The sequence below is a fragment of the Myripristis murdjan genome, chromosome 24, assembly GCF_902150065.1.
Source record: "Myripristis murdjan chromosome 24, fMyrMur1.1, whole genome shotgun sequence".
NCBI lineage: Eukaryota > Metazoa > Chordata > Actinopteri > Holocentriformes > Holocentridae > Myripristis > Myripristis murdjan.
Window position 1 is genome coordinate 2584170 of NC_044003.1, and position 25463 is coordinate 2609632.

The 25463-nt window shown below is 43.4% G+C and overlaps 1 protein-coding gene across 1 annotated transcript in view; it reads left to right on the top strand.

Annotated features, from left to right (window-relative positions):
* Positions 1–25463, top strand: part of LOC115356571 (NLR family CARD domain-containing protein 3-like) — a gene marked incomplete at its 3' end in the record, with an annotated part of 111967 nt that overhangs the window by 37282 nt on the left and 49222 nt on the right. The window contains exons 12-15 of the mRNA XM_030047785.1: positions 537–586; positions 7870–8338; positions 9100–9273; positions 23246–23363. Coding sequence (XP_029903645.1) covers positions 537–586; positions 7870–8338; positions 9100–9273; positions 23246–23363 — 811 coding nt within the window. The remainder of the gene's footprint in view (positions 1–536; positions 587–7869; positions 8339–9099; positions 9274–23245; positions 23364–25463) is intronic.

Sequence of the window (25463 nt, forward strand, 5' to 3'; positions counted from 1 at the left end):
CATTGTGCTGAATCAAGTGCGCATGTGCGAAACTTTTGCGACTGACGTTATGAGGAAGTGACGTCACTCTCAGCACGCACACACACACACACACACACACACACACACAAGCACACACAAAGAAACACAGACACTGCGTTCCAGATCGCATACTTCTGCTTTTTACTTTTAATATGTATTGCAGCTGCCCTTACAAAGTATGTAGTGTAGTATGTAGTATGCATGCGCATGCATACTATTGGGAAACACTACATACGTCATCCCTGACGTCCGACCCTCTCGCTCGCTTCCGCCGTCGTCCGTAGCACCACATTTGAATGTTGTTGTCAAAATGCTGGTGCTGTTTCATACTGCGCTGTCCTCTGTCATATTTCTGATCTTCTGTCTTCCTGGCGCTGCTGCTGTACCTGAGCCAGTTTTGTGCGACATGTGTGTTTTGTTGTCGTCCGTATGTCGTCCGAAACTTCCTGTAAAATAACGATTTGTTTTTATAGAGAATATTTTCACTGTTCCAAATGTAGAGGTTAGTTGGTGAGAAATTATGCTTATAAATCAGTTTCCAGGCAAGTAAAGCTTGTTTATAAAAGTTTGACAGTTTAACCGGTAGTTTCTCTATTTTGTAGTTACATTTCAATAAAAAAAAAAAAAAAATTCCACCAACAGCATTAAATACAAACTTAGGAAAAGTGTTCCAGATGCTATCTCTCTCCTTGATTAGATTGGCTAACCACTGCACTTTGAAAGTATTGTTCAGCATTTCAAAACTTAATACCTCCATGCCTCCTTTACATTTAGGGTTACATAAAATTTGTTTCTTTACATAGTGACATCTGTTCCTCCAGATGAAGTTAAATACGGTCTTATCTAATTTTTAGTAAATTGCTGGGGGCATTTCAAGAGACAGGGACACATATACAGATCTGGATATACCTTAAGCTTTAGACAGAAGAACTCTACCACACAGTGACAGGTCTCTCATCAACCACATATTGAATCTTTTGACTATTTGTTGTGTTATTGGGTCAAAATTTAAACTGCAGCGATCTCTTTCATTTTTATCAACAACCACCCCTAAGTAAGTGACAGTATTCTTTACAGGAATACCATTCAGGTCCGACAAATCACTTTCTTTGATTGGCAATAGAACAGATTTATTTAAATTAATTCTTAGACCTGATACAGCTGAAAATTCATCAATACATCTAATAGCTTTATTTACTTCATGTTTATCTCTTAAAAATGTTGTTTATACCTTTAAATGTATTTTTTTTATGTGTACAGCCATGATCTGTGTAACCAAAAGAAATAAAAATGGACTTAATGGACTGCCCTGTCTAATTCCACGGTTTATACAGAATCTAGGGGCCATACCACATGTTAGTTTTATTGAGCTGTTACATCCTTTATATAAAGTTTTTACTGCTTTTTTGGAACCTTTCTCCAAATCCAAATAACGCAATAGTTCTCATCATGAACTGGTGACTGATTGTGTCAAATGCCTTATAGAAGTGAACAAACAAAATCAGGCTATCATCGGGTATATACAGGGGTGGAAAAAAGTGTCCTTAAAATTTTACACAATCTCAAATATTATCATGAAATATTTGTGGAAAAATCTTTTATGTGTTTCAAAAGGTGTGGCTGCATTAGACAGATACAAACAAATACAAATTATATTTTTTTGTTTATTGTTTACAAGAAAAACTAACAAAACTAAAGCTGGAAACTGGACTCATCTGACCACAGAATCTTCTTCCAGTTCCTGGCTGTCCAGTTCTTGTGTGCCTGGGCCCAACGGCGCCGGGCTAGCCTCTGTCTCTCATTGATCAGGGGCTTGATAGCCTTGTAGGACCTTAAGCCATGATCTAAAAGTCGGCCACGTACAGTGCGGGTGGAACACTGGACACCAGTTTGGTTTGACCACTGCTGCTGAAGCTCCTGTGACGTCATTCGGCGGTTTTGCCTGCACATGCGGATCAGGATGCAGTCATTTCTTGCTGAAGAAACCCTTGGACGCCCAGATCTTGGTCTGTCTTCCAAGCTGTTGGTTCGTCTGTATTTCTGCAGAGTGGATCCAACTGCTGAAGGACTGTATCTGCACTTCCAGGCTATCTGGCGGCAGCTGTGCCCTTCCTGGCTGAGAATCTTTATCTTCAGGCGTGTTTCCTGCGTTAGGTTCCTTGTTTTAGCCATTTTTGTGTCTGAAGAACTTTCAAATGTGCTGGCTTTATATAGACACGAAGCTTGGCAACAAAAATTGTGTCTTTTAATGAAAAGAACGACCTTCATCACCGGTACCAAAATGACGCAATACTCAAAATTTCTTATGTATTTTTCTGGAACCAATCAATTTTAAGTTTTCAGTGGCTTTTTTAGGATTTGTTTAGTATTTTGGCTGTGACTGTACTAAAAGAAATTGCACTTGAGTGATTCTTAATGCAATATTTCACAAATGCATGGGGTGTCTGAAAACTTTTTTCCACCACTGTAATGATTAGAATCAATCATGTCTAGTATTAATCTTATGTTATTAACTATGTTTCTTCCAGGCATAAACCCAGATTGCTCCTCATCAATAATATCATTTAGTCCAAGTTTTAACCTTTTGGCAAAAATTGAAGCAAATATTTTTCCGTCATTATTCAGCCGACTGATTCTCCAGTTCTCAATACTAAGTTTGTCTTTGTTTGGTTTAGGAATTATTTAATTAGACCTTGTTTCAGGGTTGGAGGTAACTCCTCTTTTTCTAAAGATAAAAATGGAGCTAATGTGTTACTGTATTCTTTATAGAATTCTCCAATCAACCCATCATTTCCAGGCGATTTATTGTCTTTCAAAGCTTTAATGCAAGTTTGTGTTGTTCGTCTCTTGGTTCAGTCTTTGCCTTTTTTTTTTTTTTTCCTTTTTAACAGTTCAGGTAAGCATATCAGGTCCCTAGGTAGGAGTAAGTGTTCAAAAAAAAGTTATGTTTCACTCATCATATCACAGAATAACTCTGATGCACTCTCACAGGCACGCCATCCCTCCCGTCAGTTCTTTTAAAAATCTGGCCAAAGAAGCATGTTGGAATGCATACTGCGAAATATGACCGGATGTAGTAGAACATCCTGGTACTCTTGGCATACTGCATCTGACATACTATGTATTGGGACATACTAATTTTTTTTTTCCTACTAAATTGTATGTTCGTATGAGTATTAGAATGTAGGGACACACACTGGACTGACACAGTGAAGCAAAGCATGATGTCCGCGTTTCCACATTTTAATATCCATGGTATCATAATTTTCAACATTGATGTCTGACACTGAAGACAAAATCAACTTTATCTGAAATGATTAAAATGTGTTTTTTAGTGGTGAGCAAAGTCAGAGTCAGGTACGTTGTGATCTGAACTCATTTCATCAATAAAAATTTACACCAGCTGAGAAAAACATGATCACCTGTTGTTTCACCTGTTGAAAATGTTGAAAATTATTTCACCTGGTGTATTATTTTTTTACATGACTATCAATCACCATTTTTATACTAACCCTCTGAAACCTGAGCATTTGCATCTTGAAAAAGCAGAAAAAAGTTAATTCATCATCAATTACATAAAACATATCTTTGACATTTAATTTGAAAAAATGTACACAAAAATCAGAAAATAAATTTAAAAAAAAATGCCAGGAAATCAGTAAAAAAAAATCATGACAGCAATTTATATTTATTATAGATGTGCATGTAAAATTAAATGACAAGAAAATGACAAGTTACTCTTGGAAAAGTAAAAATAAAACAAAGTGAATTTTGTTTAGATGATGAAATAAAACTTTTCTGCCTGTCAGTTGTTGTCAGTCCATGTGTGAAGAGTCCCAGAGGATTCAAAGTCCTCTGTAGATGAAGCTGCTCAGTGGGTTTGATGTAAAGGGCGGCTGCTCTGAGTGTTACGTCCACTCTGTATATGTGACATGGTGCTGACAGGAAGACAGCACACATCCTGTCATGGAAAGCTTGTTGTCATCAATCAGCCGCTGTGTTTGTGTCAAGGTGTTGGCTCTGCTATGGAACCGGCTGGGAAGAGGAAGAGGAGGTTCCCCGCCTCTAGAACCACTCTGTCTGGAGAACATGACAGCCAGACCAAAGCTCAGAGGTAAGACGAGGATCTCTGGCTGTCCATGACTGTTCTCCATCTCAGAGCTCAGCAGGCAAATCAGCACAGCAGCATTATTCACAGGAAAAGATCTGTTTTTGTTGTGTTGAAGGACTGAACCTGAACGTGAACCTGAACCTGAACCTGGACCTGGACCTGAGCCCAGCTGTGTGTCCATGAAGAGTGACGAGTCTATGGGTCATCCTATTCAGTTCAAAGACGGATGGCACTTTGTGGATCATGGGTAATTATTTCAAACTGATGATGGAACATGTTTTTTTATGTTTTCATATTCATGAGAGGTTCCAACCTTCAGACTCTATTTTCTGAGTTTCCTCTTTCAAAAAATATTGTGTGTGTGTGTGTGTGTGTGTGTGTGTGTGTCATATTGTTAGAGTGGGCACACTGCTTTCTCTCTGAGAGATAAGATTTAAGCTAAGAGAGCGCCAGGCCACCAACACCAATCAGGTCACCCAGGTGCTTGAGCAGTGTGGTGTTGTCGACTCTGATGCTGCACTCACAACAAGTAGGATGAGTGTCGAGGTAGCACCAGCGTCTATGGCTAAGAAGAGATAATTTGTCAGTCTAGTAAGTCAGTTTAAGTAGAATGAAAGAACCTGAAGCCTGACTGAAATGCTTCAAACAGATCGGTGCAGGACATATGGTCAAGAAGCTGAGCAGCAACAATTTTTTTCAAGATTTAAAACAAGATCTGTTTTTCTTTGCTGTTGTTGCTAAAACACAGCAGCATATCTTCTCAATCTGTTCACTGCAACTCTGCATCGGGATTTAGGGAATTAACACTTTAAACCCTTCACTGTGTTCCTGATGTTTCTATCAGGATCCAGCAGCAGAGAGCAGACTCCCCTGAGCCCAGCTGTGTGTCCATGAGGGACGACGCGTCTATACAGCGATTTGATGAGTTCAAAGACGGACGGCACTCTGTGGATTATGGGTAATTATATCAAACTGATGATAAAACAGATGTTTTTTTCTATTTTCAGATTCACAGTCATGAGATGCAGAATTGGTTCCAACCTTCAGACTCTGTTGACTGAGTTTCCTCTTTCAAAACATTTAATGTGTGTGTGTGTCTGTGTGTGTGTGTGTGTGTGTGTGTGTGTGTGTGTGTGTGTGTGTCCTCCACAGAGTCCACCAGCAGAGCTCAGAGGTTCCCATTTCTCAGTCTGCCCAGCAGCATCAAACAGACCTGGCCTCCATATTTATGGTGTGTAAATGTACAACAACATACCAACTGAAAAACAACCATTCTGCTCAGAATCGTCTCCGTGCTGCTCTCTTTACATCTTTCAGCCTCTTTGACCTGGATTTGATTTGGTGTTTTGTGTCCACATTTTAATGTGGAAGTCTGATTCCTTTCTTTTTCTGTTGCAGCTGCTGGAGGAGAACATCATCGCCTTTGTGAGGAAGGAGCTGAAAAACCTCCAGAGGTCTCTGAGGCCAGAATACCCAGAATGCTTAGAGAGGCAGAGGGAGGATGAGGAGGTGTTGGACGGCGAGGAGGAAGAGCAGAGGTGGAGCAGCAGAGAGGCTTTTCTGCAGATCACACTGCACTTCCTGAGGAGAATGAAGCAGGAGGAGGTGGCTGTGCGTCTGCAGAGCAGTAAGAGGCTTTGAACTCCTTTTAAGTGACAGTTCAGATTCCATGCAAGTCAAATGCATCCACCAAGTCTGGTTGGTTTCAGTTTCACTTTGAGCTCTTTTCAGTCAGCCGTTTTCTAAAAAACAGAACGATTGTCTGTTGTAGTTCTGCCACTGTGGTGGTGACTCTCCACCCGAGGCGGCACTGTGTTGTTCCTTTTTCTCCTCAGATCCTGATCAGGACGTGCAGCTCTTTGTTTGTTCCTACAGTCTGTTTTTTGGCGCCGGCGGCTTTGTGTTGTCGTACTCTGACAGCTCATGTTTACATGAGTGTTGTCAAGGCAACCCTTGGACCAATCAAGATGGACAGCCCTGCTAGTTCCTGCTAAAATTTCCAGGAACTCAGGTTTTGTTATGACCTCCTGAGCAGGGCCCAAATCAGGTTCCAGGACCTTTACCAGGAACTATGTCGTAATCATGGAAAGAATTCAAGAACATGGCAAACAGCCTTCAGAGCATGTCACGGTTTGCTAAGTTCTTACAGTCCAAAAGGGCTAATACAGGGATCCCAGGAAGCTCACCTGATAGGAGCACGAATCACTTGTTAGGACTGAGTCCTGATCGCAGCATCCTGTGTTCGAATCCAAGCCCAGGCCCTTTGCTGCATGTCATCTCCCCTGCCTTTCCTTTATGTATCTACTGTGACAATCAAATAAAGTAGAAATGAAAAAAATCTTTTAAAGAATGAGGCAATAGACACAAGAAATAATAATGTCTCACATTTAATATACCATCCATTTGTTGATGTTATTTCTTGTTTGTTCACTCAGGAACTCTCGCAGGGTGCCAACATGAACTCAGATCTAACTTGAAGAAGAAGTTTGAGTGTGTGTTTGAGGGGATTGCTAAAGCAGGAAACCCAACACCTCTGAATCAGATCTACACAGAGCTGTACATCACAGAGGGAGAGAGTGGAGAGCTCAATGAGGAACATGAGGTCAGACAGATTGAAACAGCATCCAGGAAACAAGCCAGACCAGAAACACCAATCAAATGTGAAGACATCTTTAAACCTTTACCTGGAAGAGATCAACCAATCAGAGCAGTGATGACAAAGGGAGTGGCTGGCATTGGGAAAACAGTCTTAACACAGAAGTTCACTCTGGACTGGGCTGAACACAAAGCCAACCAGCATGTCCACTTCACATTTCCATTGACTTTCAGAGAGCTGAATCTGCTGAGAGGGAAAAAGTTGAGCTTGGTGGAACTTCTACACCACTTCTTCACTGAGACCAAAGAAGCAGGAATCAGCAGGTTTGGGCAGTTCCAGGTTGTGTTGATCTTTGACGGTCTGGATGAGTGTCGACTTCCTCTGGACTTCAAGAACAACCAGATCCTGACTGATGTTACAGAGTCCACCTCAGTGGACGTTCTGCTGACAAACCTCATCAAGGGGAACCTGCTTCCCTCTGCTCGCCTCTGGATAACCACACGACCTGCAGCGGCCAATCAGATCCCTCCTGAGTGTGTTGGCATGGTGACAGAGGTGAGAGGCTTCACTGACCCACAGAAGGAGGAATACTTCAGGAAGAGATTCAGAGATGGGAAGCAGGCCAGCAGAATCATCTCCCACATCAAGACGTCACGAAGCCTCCACATCATGTGCCACATCCCAGTCTTCTGCTGGATCACTGCTACAGTTCTGGAGGACGTGTTGAAAACCAGTGAGGGAGGAGACCTGCCCAAGACCCTGACTGACATGTACATCCACTTCCTGGTGGTTCAGTCCAAAGTGCAGAATGTCAAGTATCATGGGAAAACTGAGACAGATCCAGTCTGGATGCCAGAAACCAGGGAGATGATCCTGTCTCTGGGAAAACTGGCTTTTGAGCAGCTGGAGAAAGGCAACCTGATCTTCTATGAAACAGACCTGGCAGAGTGTGGCATTGATATCAGAGCAGCCTCAGTGTACTCAGGAGTGTTCACACAGATCTTTAAAGAGGAGCGTGGGCTGTACCAGGACAAAGTTTTCTGCTTTGTCCATCTGAGCCTTCAGGAGTTTCTGGCTGCTCTTCATGTCTTTGTGACATTCATCAACTCCGGAGTCAATCTGCTGTCAGAAGGACAATCAGCCTCCCAGCTAAAACACCTCTACCAGAGTGCTGTGGACAAGGCCTTACAGAGTCCAAATGGACACCTGGACTTGTTCCTGCGCTTCCTCCTGGGTCTTTCACTGCAGACCAATCAGACTCTCCTACGAGGCCTGCTGACACAGACAGGAAATAGCTCACAGACCAATCAGGAAACAGTCCAGTTCATCAAGGAGAAGATCTGGGACAATCCTTCTCCAGAGAGAAGCATCAACCTGTTCCACTGTCTGAATGAGCTGAATGACCATTCTCTAGTGGAGGAGATCCAACAGTACCTGAGTTCAGGACGTCTCTCTACAGCCAAACTGTCCCCTGCTCAGTGGTCAGCTCTGGTCTTCATCTTACTGTCATCAGAAGACAATCTGGAGATGTTTGACCTGAAGAAATACTCTGCTTCAGAGGAGGCTCTTCTGGGGCTTCTGCCACTTGTCAAAGCCTCCAAGAAATCTGTGTAGGTTCATCGATAACATATTTCACACATAACATAGTTTTCTAGGAAAAGTAGTTTGATGTATTTTTCATCTTCAGGCTGAGTGGCTGTAATCTGTCAAAGAGAAGCTGTGCAGCTCTGGCCTCAGTTCTCAGCTCCCAGTCCTCTAGTCTGAGAGAGCTGGACCTGAGTAACAACCAGCTGCAGGATTCAGGAGTGAAGCTGCTCTCTGCTGGACTGGAGAGTCCACACTGCAGACTGGAGACTCTCAGGTAATGTCCATTTACAATGATTGACTGATTTGTCACGTCTCACACTAAGGTCCATTCACTCAAAGCAGTTTGTCTCAGCTCAGTGATCTGTATCATGAATGTCACCATGAAACTTGGTGACATTCATGATGCCAAGAGCATGAATTGTCCCAATTTGGGTGACCGTATGACCTTTCCTCTAGCACCACCAGCAGGAAAAATATCCAAGACATGAGCATTGTTTTTGCCCTAAACAAAACAAAGTGCCAAACCGATTTGGCTATTTTCAGAGCTGAAATCTGAGCAGAGGTAACAGTGGAGTGACTGAAATTGATCAGCAACATTCTTGAACCATTGTTGCTGTGTTCTGGTCATTTTCATATTTAACAAAGAAGACTGTTACATTGTACTTTTGAATCTTGCTTTACATGCGGCTTCATGTCACTGATCAGATTCCTAATCTGTGTAAGTTTTTGTGAAATCACAAAGCAGAAGATGTGGTGGACTGATTGTGTTTGTGATGGTGTGCAGGCTGTCAGACTGTCTGCTCACACAGGAAGGCTGTGCTTCTCTGGCCTCAGCTCTGAGCTCCAACCCCTCCCATCTGAGAGAGCTGGACCTGAGCTACAATCATCCAGGAGACTCAGGAGTGAAGCTGCTCTCTGCTGGACTGGAGGATCCAACCTGGAGACTGGAGGCTCTCAGGTATGGAGAGACACACACAATGTCTTGTAGAGGGCTGAGGAGTATTGTTTCATGTTTAATGGTGGATATGAGTGACGTGGTCAGCTAAATCCTTCATAGGGAAGGTTATTTACTGCCCATGTTTCTATCATCAAAGAGAATCTGCTGCTCTGACTCTGTTTCTTCCTCCAGGGTGGACCATGATGGAGAGCAGTGGTTGAAACCAGGTCTGAGGAAGTGTAAGTGTGGATTTAGTTTGACTCCTGAACACAAAGCAGCAAACATTCAGCTGTTTAGATGCTGCAGCTGCAGTTTCTGCTGGTTGTTCTGCTAATTTTACCTGTTGAACCAAACAAAATCACATTTGATGTTCCACCACAAAGACAATATTTATTCCTTTAATATTTACACACTGCGATGGACTGGCGACCTGTCCAGGGTGTTTCACTGCCTTCGCCCTATGAGCACTGGGATAGGCTCCAGAACTCCCCCAACAAACAAAATCACATTTGATGCTCCATCACAAAGACAATCTTTATTGTCTTTGTGATGTTAATATTTACACATTTTTACAACCTAATTTTTACACATTTGTTTGACACAACCACTGAGGTTAATTACCTTAGCCAAACTGACCAGCTAGTTAGACTAGCCAGTTTAGTCTGGTGAACAGCATGAACTGATGAAGCCACTTGGATAAGGGGTGAAACATCTTCTAGACATATAACTAAGTCCAGTTGACCTGATTCAAGACTTAGTCTTAGATTTTATTGTCCCCTTAGGGAAATTCTTTTCCCCAGTGTCGTCTTCACAGACAATGTCCATCACCAAAAAGAAAACAGTACATGAATAGAAACACACATTTAGCACGCAATAACAAGCGAACAAACAGTCCACAATTTCCTTGAGAAGCCTATGATCTGGACGAACGACAATATAGACATTTAGTTTGTGTATAAATGGCTTTTGCACATGTAAAGTGAATTTCCACAGCAGTTTGTGACGTCCATTCATTCAGATCCTGCTGTGAATGAAGAGGATGGCTGTTAATAAATCAGCAGATAATAACTACAACAGGTCTGTTGTGTCTTGTTCTCTCCATCAGATTCCTGTCAACTCAAACTGGACACAAACACAGCAAACAGAAACCTCGTCCTGTCTGAGGACAACAGGAAGGCGACAGCACTGAAAGAGGAGCAACCATATCCTGATCACCCAGAGAGGTTTGACTCCTGGTGGCAGATGCTGTGTAGAGATGGTCTGACTGGTCGCTGCTACTGGGAGGTTGAGTGGGAAGGATGGGTTTCTATGGCAGTGGCTTACAGAGGAATCGGCAGGAAAGGAAACAGTGATGACTGTGCACTTGGTAGGAATGACAAGTCCTGGACTCTGGCTTGCCATGAGGGTGGTTTCACTGCCAGACACAATAACAGAGGAACAACCATCCCTATCTCCTCCTCCTCTAACAGAGTGGCAGTGTACCTGGACTGGCCTGCTGGCTCTCTGTCCTTCTACAGCGTCTCCTCTGGCACACTGATCCACCTCCACACCTTCAACAGCACCTTCACTGAGCCTCTGTACTTTGGGTTTGAGCTCTGGGAATATGACTCCTCAGTGTCTCTGTGTGAATTTGAGTAGTGAGAGTCATGTCCAGTGTGGAGAAACACACACACACACACACACACACACACACACACACTGTGAAAACATCATGTTTTCATGACCATCATGACTCGTGAATGTTTATATTCATAATTCTAGGACCATTAGTGTCACACTCTGCCCTGTTGTTTCATGCTGTTGTGGGTGTTGTCACTCACCTCCCTACCACAACTCCTCATCAGTGCCAATATCCCACACCTGTTAACTCCCAGCTGCAGCTCTTCACTGCTCATCAGCTAGCCAGTATTTAAGCTACACTGTTTACCTCATTCGATGCCAGATTGTCTTCGCAGCATGCACGACTCTCCAGCAATTATTCTCGGATTGACGTGTTGGTTTCGACTCACATTTGCCTCTGACCACGTCTTCTTGTCTCTGCCCCCAAATCTCCTGTCAAGTATCTCCTCTCATGTGAGTACTTCAGGTTTCTCTGTGCTGCCGGCTCCCCGACCTACTGCCCGTCCAGGACAATCCCTCCATCTGCTCCCTCTGGGTTTAGTTCGCCCCGTTGATTGTCTGCCAGGTTCCGACATCGCTTCCGCATCGACCACGAGCCCAGCCAGCCCCTCCATGGTGTCGTTGCACGCCTCAAAGACTCTCAGGTGTAGTGTGCCTTTCCCTGAGCACTCACCAGCCTGCCAGTTTGAACTGTTTCAGAACTGTTTCCTGTTTGTTTTGGAGCTTCTCCAGAGACCGTTCCTTTCCATTCCTGTGCATGCTTACTTGTGGCCTGCTGAATCGCCTGCCGTGAGCTTAGTCAGTGAAGTAATTTCTAAATTAGTACCTGGCGCTGCACTTGGGTCCTGCATCCACTCCTGAGAATTATATAGAAATCTATCTGCTGTTTTATTTTATTTTTTTACTTGATACCTATATTTGATGACTTCACAGGTTCCGTTCAATGAGGGTTTATATAATGTGACATTTATCTGATTGTGTATTCCGTTAATATCCTACTGTTTATGCTGTTAATAAACCTCTGGTGCTTCAGATTTCTTTGGCAGGTGACTGTGCCCTATAACATGTCAATCACCTGCTGAGGAAGACCCTGAGCAGACTGTAATGTTGTATTGTTTAATAAAGTTTTATCTGCAAGTTTTAGATGGTGTGTGCGATTATCTGTATGATTTCTATGATCTATGATTTTCTTTTCTCTGACACACTGCAAACTTTGTTTACAAGTGCAAAGAAGTACAGGGTGTCCACAAAGTCTCCACAACAACAGTTTAAAAAAAAAAAAAAATCAATTAGGCTACAAAAGCAACTGATGAGATATGTTAATCAGATTTGTTCTATGTACTCAGTGGTTATCAAGGTTTTTAATCACATTGCGTTTGTGTATTCAGGTACCCTGTTGATGAAATAGGTTCTGTTAATTATACAAGACGTAGATCTGACCGAGCAGTCTGATTGGTCAATCAAACGTTTAGAATGTGCTCAAATGAGCTTGACAGCACAGGTACCTCATCACTGAAAATATTGCTCCGCCTACATCTTATTGCCCGGGTCTGTGTGGTTTCCATGGCAACACGAAATGTTTCACCGAAATCTGCATCAAAAGCCGCTGTCAACTTTGTTCGCCTGCATAATGGATCGTTTTGTTGTAAATTTTGATTTATTTGGCGACGTAAGTTTGGATAAAAGGATGAGCTAGGAAGACAAGAGAGAAGAGAAAAAGGAGAGATACGCGAGAGTGATGAGTGAAGAGCTGGATCAGCTGGAGAGGTCAAGAAATGAAGCCGATACCCGGTCAACGTCTCGGGCCGTCAAATATCTACAAGACTACCTGACAAACACCGGGCAAACAGCTGATTTCTCACCTGTAAGTAAAGAAGAGCTGAACAAGATCCTCCGTGAATTTTATGGAGCTTTAATTTCTATAATAAAGAGAATGAAATGCCTCAGCGGAGTCAGCAGCACGGACAGTACCTGCTGAGGCAGATTCAGCACCATGGACAGTACCCGTTGAGGCAGAATCAGCACCACGGACAGTACCTGCAGAGGCAGATTCAGCACCATGGAAAGTACCTGCTGAGGCGGATTCAGCACCACGGACAGTACCTGTTGAGGCAGATTCAGCACTACGGACAGTACCTGTTGAGGCGGATTCAGCACCATGGACAGTACCTGTCAGATTTTCCACGGAGATGTGTGGCTGTAACTTTCTTCTTGTTATTAATGCGTTAATGTTATCAGTTATTAATTAGCCTATTAATCGTTATTAATTTGTTTAGTCTTTATGACTTTCCTAGGCCATTGATTTAATTAATTTTTCAATATGTTTGCATCTGTACATTCAAATGAACATTTAATAAATCAACACATCTGTGAAAACTGTCATCTTTATTTCAGAGGTAAATTTATAACAGCCTGAAAAGGTGATTCTATAACTCTGTTCAGCTTTAATGTGACTGCTTACTGTCCTTACTTTTGCTGCTTAGCCACATTAATCGGAGTTGACGTTAAATTGGAGTGACACACCCCCAGCTGAAATAAAACATCTGCAGGTGAATTTATGAAAAGACAGATGTTTGTTGTGGCGCCGACACTGGAAAACAGTAGCCTATATTTAAATATAACTGTTAATATAAGTTGGTTGTAGATAAAAAATCAGCTGTGTTGGTGAGTCGTTGTCATGGCACCTGTTAGATTAAAAATGACAGAGAAGTCGGCAGAACTATAACTATCAGTCCATAAAAAAATTATACTAGTTTACGTCAGATGTCATGTGTTTCCACTGAAACGGAGAGGATATTGGCAAAAAAAAAAAAAAAAAAAAAAAAGAACTTTTATATTTTGAGAGCGAAATGCCCACAGTATGAATACATTTTGATTATACAGTTTATTTTGTTAGTTGTATAATAGCATTATTACACTCGAGGGCGTGCTTGACCGTCAGTAGCTGGGTTTCCATCCACCTATTTTTATTCGCATTTTCAGAAATTGCGAAAACAAACTTCGATGGAAACGCCAGAAATTCGAACAAAAGTTTTTACGCTTGGAGGGGGCGGATTTCTCTGCGTATCGATAAAAGAAAATGTGACTTTTTGCTGTGGAAACAGGGGTGTATTCAACGACGTTACGGTATGTAACGTTGTGTGACGTTGTCTCATAGAATGGTGTGTTTGGTTGTAACGTTTTGTAACAGAGAGCAACATGCCTCGGAGGTAGTTTTCCTCCGTTTTGTGGCCGTGTCACACGTGTTATCCAATCAGCATCAGCCTGTATTTAAGCCTCCGCGATTTAAAACGCTATAGAGCTCCATTATGGCTTCCAATTTGCTATATTAGTGCAGCCTATGTTTAAAATGTTGCCCATCATTTGAGGAGGTAAAAGCGCATGTATGTGGTAAGTATGATGATAAATCAGACATAGTTTATTGTTTTTCTCAATAATATGGCAACTTTTATTCAACTTAAAACTAAAAACTCATTTGTGTAGGCCTATGGTACAAATCTTGGAAACAATGTTTAACAATAACTGTTTTTTTCATAGTGGACCCCTGGGGTGTATTCAGCGTAGACGTACCGGTATGTAACGTCAAGCAAACAGAAACGATAAAGTTCTGAACAGCCTGTTGCATTACACAAGCGTTGCAAGTATGGAAGCCGAGAGGGCCATTCTCCTCGCGATTGTAGCCGAAGAACTGTCTGAGCAGGACATTATTTTACATGGATCATTAATTATAGGGGTACTGCAATACATTCATACATTCGAAAAACGGCCGAAAATTCTAAGTTTTTACGCTTGGAGGGGGTGGATTTCTCAGCGTATCGGTAAAAGAAAAGGCGACTTTTTGCTGTGGAAACAGATTTTGCGAATAAACGATGACTGGACCGGATACCACGTCACACTTCTACGCCACATTTTATTATTATTTATTAATATTTTTATTAGTCTCTTATTCCTTATTTAGGATGGTTGGGTACGAAGTTAGCGCTGCCAAAACAGTAAGCAGACTTCTCCCAAGAGCTGACAAGTTCAGCAGGAATCTGTCCATGATCAGCTGTTGAGTGTCAGCTGAGTGTGTTGTTCAGTGGACACACAGACGCTATCTTATGGCGTCATCTCACGGCGCACTCTTCTCCCAATAATCGCAAAACAAAACTAATGGAATCGGGCATAAATTTGCATTTTCTTTTGCGCATTTTTACAAAATTCGCTCAAATATTTCGATATATTTGGATGGAAACCCAGCTAGTGATAAGGCCAGGAAAGAGGCTCTTCTCTAAATCCTGATGGAAAAGATTGAGAGAAGTTCCCTTCATGTCCACTTGATGGCGCTCTTGCTCCGTAAATAAAATGGGAAAGTGACAGTAGCGCTTCTTCCTGCTCTGAATCCGCCGTGCCGCTCCCTCTGTGCTCAAAGTGCAGATTGTCCAGTTGACTCCAAAGTGTCCTGTGTTAGCAGCCGCTGTGTGGAAACAGGAAGTTGACTCTTTTTAATGGGAGTTGTGTGAAAGTGCTCAGCAGTCAGAAAGTGAACAGGAGAGCAGAGCAGAGACTGTGAAGCAGCTAGACTCCACTGGACTCCCCGCTCTCACTGCAGGTGAGGACAGGCCGCTCGGTGTGTGTGTGTGTGTGTGTGTGTGTGTGTGTGTGTGTGTGTGTGTGTGTGTGTGTGTGTGTGTGTGTGTGTGTGTGCGCGCGTGCGTGCGTGTGAGTGAGTGAGTGAGTGAGAGAGAGAGAGAGAGAGAGAGAGAGAGAACCTCTGGATTATCATCCCCGGGGTTTCTCTTAGTTATCTGGCTTCACTTAACCAGACATCCACAATTTTCGGTACCCACGAAGCCGGTCATCAACTCGCTAACTGAACCCAGGCTTTTCCAATCTAGATCTGTGTGCGCTCACATAAAAGGGTGGTGTTTGCTGCAGACGACCAATCGCAGACAAGGAAAAATCCACCGAGCCGCATACTTTACGACGGAGGAGCAGACAGTAATCGGAAATAAATACGAGGAATATAAATCCATCATCCAGGCAAAAAGAAGCACAGTATCCTGAACTTAACCTGCTCCGGAGCAGGTGAGGTGTTCAGCGTATGTTACCATGGCAACGTAACTACGAAAAAAAGTAAACCACCTTCGTGTTAAAGAAAATCCAGGGTTAACCCTGAAGTTACCTCGCAAAGCCCAAATCCAGCTGCATGGTACAGGCCGACCTGTGGTTCCAAGACGTTTGTTTTGTCTACTTTCGCTCTCTCTGTTCACTGTTCTACCTCGCTCGACCCTCTCTCTCTCTCACTGCGCCCCCCCAGTTTCTCTCTCGCCTGTCCAGACGGTAACCCTAGATTTGCGAAACTGTCTCTGCTCACGGCACTAACTTTACCGTCAGAGCAGAGCGCCATTGTACTGAATCAAGTGCGCACGTGCGAAAGTTTTGAGACTGCAGTTATGAGGAAGTGACGTCACTCTTAGCTGTGCACGCGCGCGCACACACACACACGCACACACTGGACTGACGCAATGAAGCAAAGCAAAGATGTCTCAACATTGATGTCTGACACTGAAGACAAAATCAACTTTATCTGAAATGTTTAAAATGTGTTTTTTAGTGGTGAGCAAAGTCAGAGTCAGGTACGTTGTGATCTGAACTCATTTCATCAGGAAACATTTACACCAGCAGAGAAAAACATGATCACCTGTTGTTTCACCTGGTCTATTATTTTTTTTAACACGACTATCAATCATCATTTCTATACTAAGTAACCCTCTGAAACCTGAGCATTTTCATCTTAAAAGAGCAGAAACAAGTAAATTCATCATCAGTTACATGAAACATATCTTTGACATTTAATTTGAAAAAAAAAATGTACATAAAAATCAGAAAATAAATAAAATAATTGCCAGGAAATAAGTAAAATATAATTATTTATATATATATATATATATATATATATATATATATATATATATATATATATATGTGTGTGTGTGTGTGTGTGTGTGTGTGTGTGTGTGTGTGTATAGTTGTGCTCATAAGTTTACATACCCTGGCAGAATTTATGATTTTTTGGCCATATTTCAGAGAATATCAATAATAAGAGAAAAACTTTTCTTTCACTCATGGTTAGTGGTCGGGTGAAGCCATTAATTGTCAAACAACTGTCTTTACTCTTTTTAAATCATAGTGACAACAGAAACTACCCAAATGACCCTGATCAAAAGTTTACATACCCTGGAGATTTAGGCCTGATAACACACACACAAGTTGACACAAACAGGTTTGAATGGCTACTAAAGGTAACCATCCTCACCTGTGACCTGTTGGCTTGTAATCAGTGTGTGTGTATAAAAGGTCATTGAGTTTCTGGGTTCTTGACAGACCCTTACATCTTTCATCCATTGCTGCACTGACGCCTCTGGATTCTGAGTCATGGGGAAAGCAAAAGAATTGTCAAAGGATCTGCGGGAAAAGGTAATTGAACTGTATAAAACAGGAAAGGGATATAAAAAGATATCCAAGGAATTGAGAATGTCAATCAGCAGTGTTCAAACTCTAATTAAGAAGTGGAAAATGAGGGGTTCTGTTGAGGGTTAGGGTTAGGGTTCTGTTGAAACCAAACCACGATCAGGTAGACCAACACAAATTTCAGCCACAACTGGCAGGAAAATTGTTCGGGATGCAAAGAAAAAACCCCAAATAACTTCAGGTGAAATACAGGACTCTCTGAAAAAAAGTGGTGTGGCTGTTTCAAGATGCACAATAAGGAGGCACTTGAAGAAAAATGGGTTGCATGGTCGAGTCGCCAGAAGAAAGCCATTCCTATGCAAATGTCACAAAGCATCCCACTTACAATATGCCAAACAGCACAGAGACAAACCTCAAAACTTCTGGAACAAAGTTATTTGGAGTGATGAGACCAAAATTTAACTTTTTGGCCATAACCATAAACGTTACATTTGGAGAGGAGTCAACAAGGCCTATGATGAACGGTACACCATTCCTACTGTGAAACACGGAGGTGGATCGCTGATGTTTTGGGGATGTGTGAGCTACAAAGGCACAGGACACTTGGTCAAAATTGATGGCAGGATGAATGCAGCATGTTATCATAAAATACTGGAGGAAAATTTGCACTCATCAGCCAGGAAGCTGCGCATTGGACGTACTTGGATGTTCCAACATGACAACGATCCAAAACACAAGGCCAAGTTGACCTGTCATTGGCTTCAGCAGAATAAAGTGAAGGTTCTGGAGTGGCCATCTCAGTCTCCTGACCTCAATATCTTTGAGCCACTCTGGGGAGATCTCAAACGTGCAGTTCATGCAAGACAGCCTAAGAATCTACAGGAACTGGAGGCTTTTTGCCAAGAAGAATGGGCAGTTTTACCATCTGAGAAAATACAGAGCCTCATCCATAACTACAACAAAAGACTTCAAGCTGTCATTGATGTTAAAGGTGGAAATACACGGTATTGACAAGTGGGGTATGTAAACTTTTGATCAGGGTCATTTGGGTAGTTTCTGTTGTCGTTATGGTTTAAAAAGAGCAAACACAGCTGTTTCAAAATAAATGGCTTCACCCGACCACTAACCATGTGTGAAAGAAAAGTTTTTCTCTTATCATTCATATTCTCTGAAATACGGCCAAAAAATCATAAATTCGTCCAGGGTATGTAAACTTATAAGCACAACTGTAAAATATATACATAAAAGAGCAATTTATTTTATAATAGATGCACTTGTGAAAAGTAAAAATAAAACGAAGTGAATTTTGTTGAGATGATGAAATGAAACTTTTTTGCCTGTCAGTTGTTGTCAGTCCATGTGTGAAGAGTCCCAGAGGATTCAAAGTCCTCTGTAGATGAAGCTGCTCAGTGGGTTTGATGTAAAGGGCGGCTGCTCTGAGTGTTACGTCCACTCTGTATATGTGACATGGTGCTGACAGGAAGACAGCACACATCCTGTCATGGAAAGCTTGTTGTCATCAATCAGCCGCTGTGTTTGTGTCAAGGTGTTGGCTCTGCTATGGAACCGGCTGGGAAGAGGAAGAGGAGGTTCCCCGCCTCTAGAACCACTCTGTCTGGAGAACATGACAGCCAGACCAAAGCTCAGAGGTAAGATGAGGATCTCTGACTGTCCATGACTGTTCTCCATCTCAAAGCTCAGCAGGCAAATCAGCACAGCAGCATTATTCACAGGAAAAGCTCTGTGTGTGTTGTGTTGAAGGCCTGAACCTGAACCTGAACCTGGACCTGAACCTGAACCTGAACCTGAACCTGGACTTGAACCTGGACCTGAGCCCAGCTGTGTGTCCATGAAGAGTGACTGGTCTATGGATCGACCTGTACAACTTCAAGATGCTTCTGAGAAAACGTACGTCATTATCATCTCAGCATGTCAGCATCACTAAGAAAAAATGTTCTTTATGAACCCACCAGAGCTTCACTGTCTTCCTGATATTTCTATCAGGGTCCAGCAGCAGAGAGCAGACTCCCCTGAGCCCAGCTGTGTGTCCATGAGGGATGATGCGTCTATACAGCGATTTGATGAGTTCAAAGACAGACGGCACTCTGTGGATCATGGGTAATTATTTCAAACTGATGATGTTTTTTTTCTGTTATCAGATTCCTTGGTGAATTTGTTTTGCCCTTCAGACTCTGTTGACTGACTTTCCTCTTTCAAATATTTAATGTGTGTGTGTGTGTGTGTGTGTGTGTGTGTGTATGTGTATGTGTATGTGTATGTGTATGTGTGTGTGTGTGTGTGTGTGTGTGTGTGTGTGTGTGTGTGTGTGTGTGTGTGTGTGTGTGGTGTGTGTGTCCTCCACAGAGTCCACCAGCAGAGTTCAGAGGTTCCCAGTGCTCAGTCTGCCCAGCAGCATCAAACAGACCTGGCCTCCATATTTATGGTGTGTAAATGTACAACAACATACCAACTGAAAAACAACCATTCTGCTCAGAATCGTCTCCGTGCTGCTCTCTTTACATCTTTCAGCCTCTTTGACCTGGATTTGATTTGGTGTTTTGTGTCCAGATTTTAATGTGGAAGTCTGATTCTTTTATTTTTCTGTTGCAGCTGCTGGAGGAGAACATGGTCACCTTTGTGAAGAAGGAGCTGAAATACTTCCAGAGGTCTCTGAGTCCAGATTACGCAGAATGCTTAGAGAGGCAGAGGGAGGATGAGGAGGTGCTGGACGGTGAGGAGGAGGAGCAGAGGAGGAGCAGCAGAGAGGCTTTTCTGCAGATCACACTGCACTTCCTGAGGAGAATGAAGCAGGAGGAGCTGGCTGAGCGTCTGCAGAGCAGTAAGAGGCTTTCAACTCCTTTAAAGTGACAGTTCAGATTCCATGCAAGTCTCATGCATCCACCAAGTCTGGTTGGTTTCAGTTTCACATTGAACTCTCTTTTCAGTCAGCTGGTTTCCAAAATAGTGGAACTATGTTCTGCTATAGCACTGCCACTGTGTCACCACACAGTGGTGCTCTGGTACCATATTTAATTTATGTGGATCACACGGGGTCCCGCCAAAAAACTGTAAAACTTCAGTTAAAAGCCGAGTCAATCAAATAAAAACAGTTGTGATGTGTTAGACTGGTTAACCTATTTTAACACCCCACATTTGGACAGATGATATCACCCTCTGTTACTCTTTAAACGTGAATGTTTTTCTCCCAGCCAGCAGGGGGCAGCTTTTCCTCTTCCGGCTGACCTGGAGAAAACAGCTTCTTGTTTTCCAGTCTCATCCTACTGGCTTCCCTGAGACGCCGGTGGCGCTCAAGCAGAGGCAGGGATCTGTTGTTTGCTAAACTGTCCACTTTATTCTCCCTAAATCCTGATCAGGACGTGCAGCTCTTTGTTTGTTTCTGCAGTCTGTTGTTTGGCGCCGGCTGCTTTGTGTTGTCCTCTGACAGTTCATGTTTACATGAGTGTTGTCAAGGCAACTCTTGGACCAATCAAGATGGACAGCACTAGCTCCTCCTAAAAGTTTCCTGAGCAGGGCCCAAATTTGGGTTTCAGGAACTTTACCTGGAACGATTGAAGAACCCACAAAACAGCCTTCACAGCACACCCCACGAAGCTCTTAAAATGGCCAATAGACACACTTACCAGGTAATATTCACATGTGTCACATTGAATACAACATCCATTTGTTGTTGTTTTTTTCTTCTTCATTCATTCAGGAACTCTCGCGGGGTGCCAACGTGAACTCAGATCTAACCTGAAGAAGAAGTTTGAGTGTTTGTTTGAGGGGATTGCTAAAGCAGGAAACCCAACACCTCTGAATCAGATCTACACAGAGCTGTACATCACAGAGGGAGAGAGTGGAGAGCTCAATGAGGAACATGAGGTCAGACAGATTGAAACAGCATCCAGGAAACCAGCCAGACCAGAAACACCAATCAAATGTGAAGACATCTTTAAACCTTTACCTGGAAGAGATCAACCAATCAGAACAGTGATGACAAAGGGAGTGGCTGGCATTGGGAAAACAGTCTTAACACAGAAGTTCACTCTGGACTGGGCTGAACACAAAGCCAACCAGCATGTCCACTTCACTTTTCCATTCACTTTCAGAGAGCTGAATCTGCTGAGTGGGAAAAAGTTGAGCTTGGTGGAACTTCTTCATCACTTCTTCACTGAGACCAAAGAAGCAGGAATCAGCAGGTTTGAGCAGTTCCAGGTTGTGTTGATCTTTGACGGTCTGGATGAGTGTCGACTTCCTCTGGACTTCAAGAACAACCAGATCCTGACTGATGTTACAGAGTCCACCTCAGTGGATGTTCTGCTGACAAACCTCATCAAGGGGAAACTGCTTCCCTCTGCTCGCTTCTGGATAACCACACGACCTGCAGCGGCCAATCAGATCCCTCCTGAGTTCGTTGGCATGGTGACAGAGGTGAGAGGCTTCACTGACCCACAGAAGGAGGAATACTTCAGGAAGAGATTCAGAGATGAGGAGCAGGCCAGCAGAATCATCTCCCACATCAAGACGTCACGAAGCCTCCACATCATGTGTCACATCCCAGTCTTCTGCTGGATCACTGCTACAGTTCTGGAGGACGTGTTGAAAACCAGTGAGGGAGGAGACCTGCCCAAGACCCTGACTGAGATGTACATCCACTTCCTGGTGGTTCAGTCCAAAGTGCAGAACATCAAGTATCATGGGAGAGCTGAGACAGATCCACACTGGACTCCAGAGACCAGGGAGATGATCCTGTCTCTGGGAAAACTGGCTTTTGAGCAGCTGGAGAAAGGCAACCTGATCTTCTATGAAGCAGACCTGGCAGAGTGTGGCATTGATATCAGAGCAGCCTCAGTGTACTCAGGAGTGTTCACACAGATCTTTAAAGAGGAGCGTGGGCTGTACCAGGACAAGGTTTTCTGCTTCGTCCATCTGAGCCTGCAGGAGTTTCTGGCTGCTGTTCATGTCTTTGTGACATTCATCAACTCTGGAGTCAATCTGCTGTCAGAAGAACAATCAACCTCCCAACTAAAACACCTCTACCAGAGTGCTGTGGACAAGGCCTTACAGAGTCCAAATGGACACCTGGACTTGTTCCTGCGCTTCCTCCTGGGTCTTTCACTGCAGACCAATCAGACTCTCTTACGAGGCCTGCTGACACAGGCAGGAAGCAGCTCACAGACCAATCAGGAAACAGTCCAGTTCATCAAGGAGAAGATCAGGGACAATCCCTCTCCAGAGAGAAGCATCAACCTGTTCCACTGTCTGAATGAGCTGAATGACCATTCTCTAGTGGAGGAGATCCAACAGTACCTGAGTTCAGGACGTCTCTCCACAGTCCAACTGTCCCCTGCTCAGTGGTCAGCTCTGGTCTTCATCTTACTGTCATCAGAAGAAGATCTGGAGGTGTTTGACCTGAAGAAATACTCTGCTTCAGAGGAGGCTCTTCTGGGGCTGCTGCCAGTGGTCAAAGCCTCCAGTAAATCTGTGTAGGTTCATAGATAACTGGACATATTTACCACATAACATTTTGTTTTCCCCACAAGGAAAAAAGTTAAATATTTTTGTTTTCATCTTTTGTTCCTCTTCAGGCTGAGTGTGTGTAATCTGTCAGAGAGAAGTGGTGCAGCTCTGGCCTCAGTTCTCAGCTCCCAGTCCTCTAGTCTGAGAGAGCTGGACTTGAGTGACAACCAGCTGCATGATTCAGGATTGAAGCTGCTCTCTGCTGGACTGGAGAGTCCACACTGCAGACTGGAGACTCTCAGGTCAGGATTCCTCAAGCTGCTCAACACATGACCAGTTCGATCCTTATTCACTTCATGTCACTGCTTCATGTCACTGATCAGATTCCTAACCCGTGTAGGTTTTTGTTAAAACAAAGCAGAAGATGTGGTGGACTGATTGTGTTTGTGATGGTGTGCAGGCTGTCAGGCTGTCTGCTCACACAGGAAGGCTGTGCTTCTCTGGCCTCAGCTCTGAGCTCCAACCCCTCCCATCTGAGAGAGCTGGACCTGAGCTACAATCATCCAGGAGACTCAGGAGTGAAGCTGCTCTCTGCTGGACTGGAGGATCCAACCTGGAGACTGGAGGATCTCAGGTATGGAGAGACACACACAATGTCTTATAGAGGGCTGAGGAATATTGTTTCATGTTTAATGGTGGATATGAGTGATGTGCTCTGCTAAATCCTTCATAGGGAAGGTTATTTACTGCCCATGTTTCCATCATCAAAGATAATCTCCTGCTCTAACTGTTTTTTCCTCCAGGGTGGACCATGATGGAGAGCAGTGGTTGAAACCAGGTCTGAGGAAGTGTAAGTGTGGATTTATTGCTATTATATGATTGCATTTAACAGGGACATTGCACCTTAATGAACATTTCTGTAAATGCACCAGAATTAGCCAAAGCCTAAAATGGACATATGCCACTTCCCACGCAAAAGATGGAATCTCTAAAAACAAATTTTACGGGAGAATGTGTGCACCTGTACGGTAATTCTGACCCATGCATACAAATAATTTGGAGACTCGGGAAATTGGTGACACAGATTGTGAGCAGGGGCCTCATGTATAAAGACTTGCGTGGATTTCCTACTAGAAAATGGCGTACGCTCAAATCCAGAAAACGGCGTATGCCCAAAAAAATCCAGATGTATAAATCTGTGCATACACATGAATCCAAGCACATTTCCTTTGAACATCCCGATCAACGTGGAATTGAGCGCAGATGTTGGCGTACCTGACCCCTCCCTTTCCACGCCCCCCATTTAAATATGCAAATCATATTTAAATGAGCCCGGCACCTGAGATTGCCCTCTCTGCATGATCAGAAAACTACAACCCTTGACATGAATAAGACCGAAAAAAGAGAAATTTCACGGAATGTGAATTAGAGACGTTCCTCGCTGAAATGTAGGCGCGCAAAGATGTCCTGTTTGGCACGCTGTCCAACATGAAACGCAAGAGGAGTGAGCGGGAGAGTGTGTGGGGCTGTCGGTGCTGTGGGGTCGGAAAGGCGCACACATTGGTGAATACGTGAATTCTGTGTCCCTGCCTCTTTTAAATGGTTGAAATCAAATGTTGCCGGGCCAAATGGCCTCCCGGGTAAGATGTGAATTCATCAATTGCTTGTTAATTTTATACACCACTTACACGGACCTAGTTGTAAATGAATGCAGAAGTGCGCCGGGGAAAAGGTGAGGATGATTAAGACATTTCACACTTTACGCACGGGTTTATTAATATTATTTTTTAGCAGTTCTGCTTTATTTGATAGTCACAATAGAGATAAACAGGGGACGACATGCAGCAAAGGAGCTGAGGCCGGATTCGAACCTCGGTCGCTGCGATCGGGACTGAGCCTTGGTGCACAGTACGCGCTCTTAGCCGGTGAGCCACTGGAGCGCCCGACGCACGGATATATTGACATGAGCACTTTACACACAGAGACAATCAGAAAGCTCTGAAGCTGTAGTTTAACCAGCAAAAAACAGCAAGTCACTAACTTGAACCACAGACTGGTACTGATGCTATGAAGACACGATCATATTTGGGGGCGCACATGCTCAATGCGCATGAGGGGGATTAATATTAGGACAATTAAACGAGTAAATTATTTACTAACCAAGAAGCCACCTATCGCGCACAGTGCCAGTTTGTAGTCTGCTCCCTCAGAATGTATGAATCGTGCGTTGAACCAGGCCATGGCACCGGTATTTTCATCACTTTGACATGCAGGTGTATTAATTGTTCATCAGTTTTAATTGTTCATGTGTCTGGGACGAATTGTTTTCATAGTATCAACAGTTTCCCAGCATCACCTCTAAGTGTCGCCAAAGGAACAATAGCTGTAGAAACGTGCGTACGCCCGCTATGAAGTTGGCGTGAGGCACCGCACATTTCCACGCTCATTTCACTCTTTATACATCTGAACCTTGCCGTGGAAAAGGGCGTACGCCACGTTTTTGTGCATACGCACGCTTTATACATGAGGCCCCTGGTGATTTGAAGATAGATTAAACATCTTCACCACCTGCATTCATGGACTGTGTAAATTAGAAAAGTCTTGAAATAAGGCCAGTTACAGCTCTTGTACGATCATTAGCAAGGGAAGGAGTTGGAGTAGTTACATGGAAGGGCGCA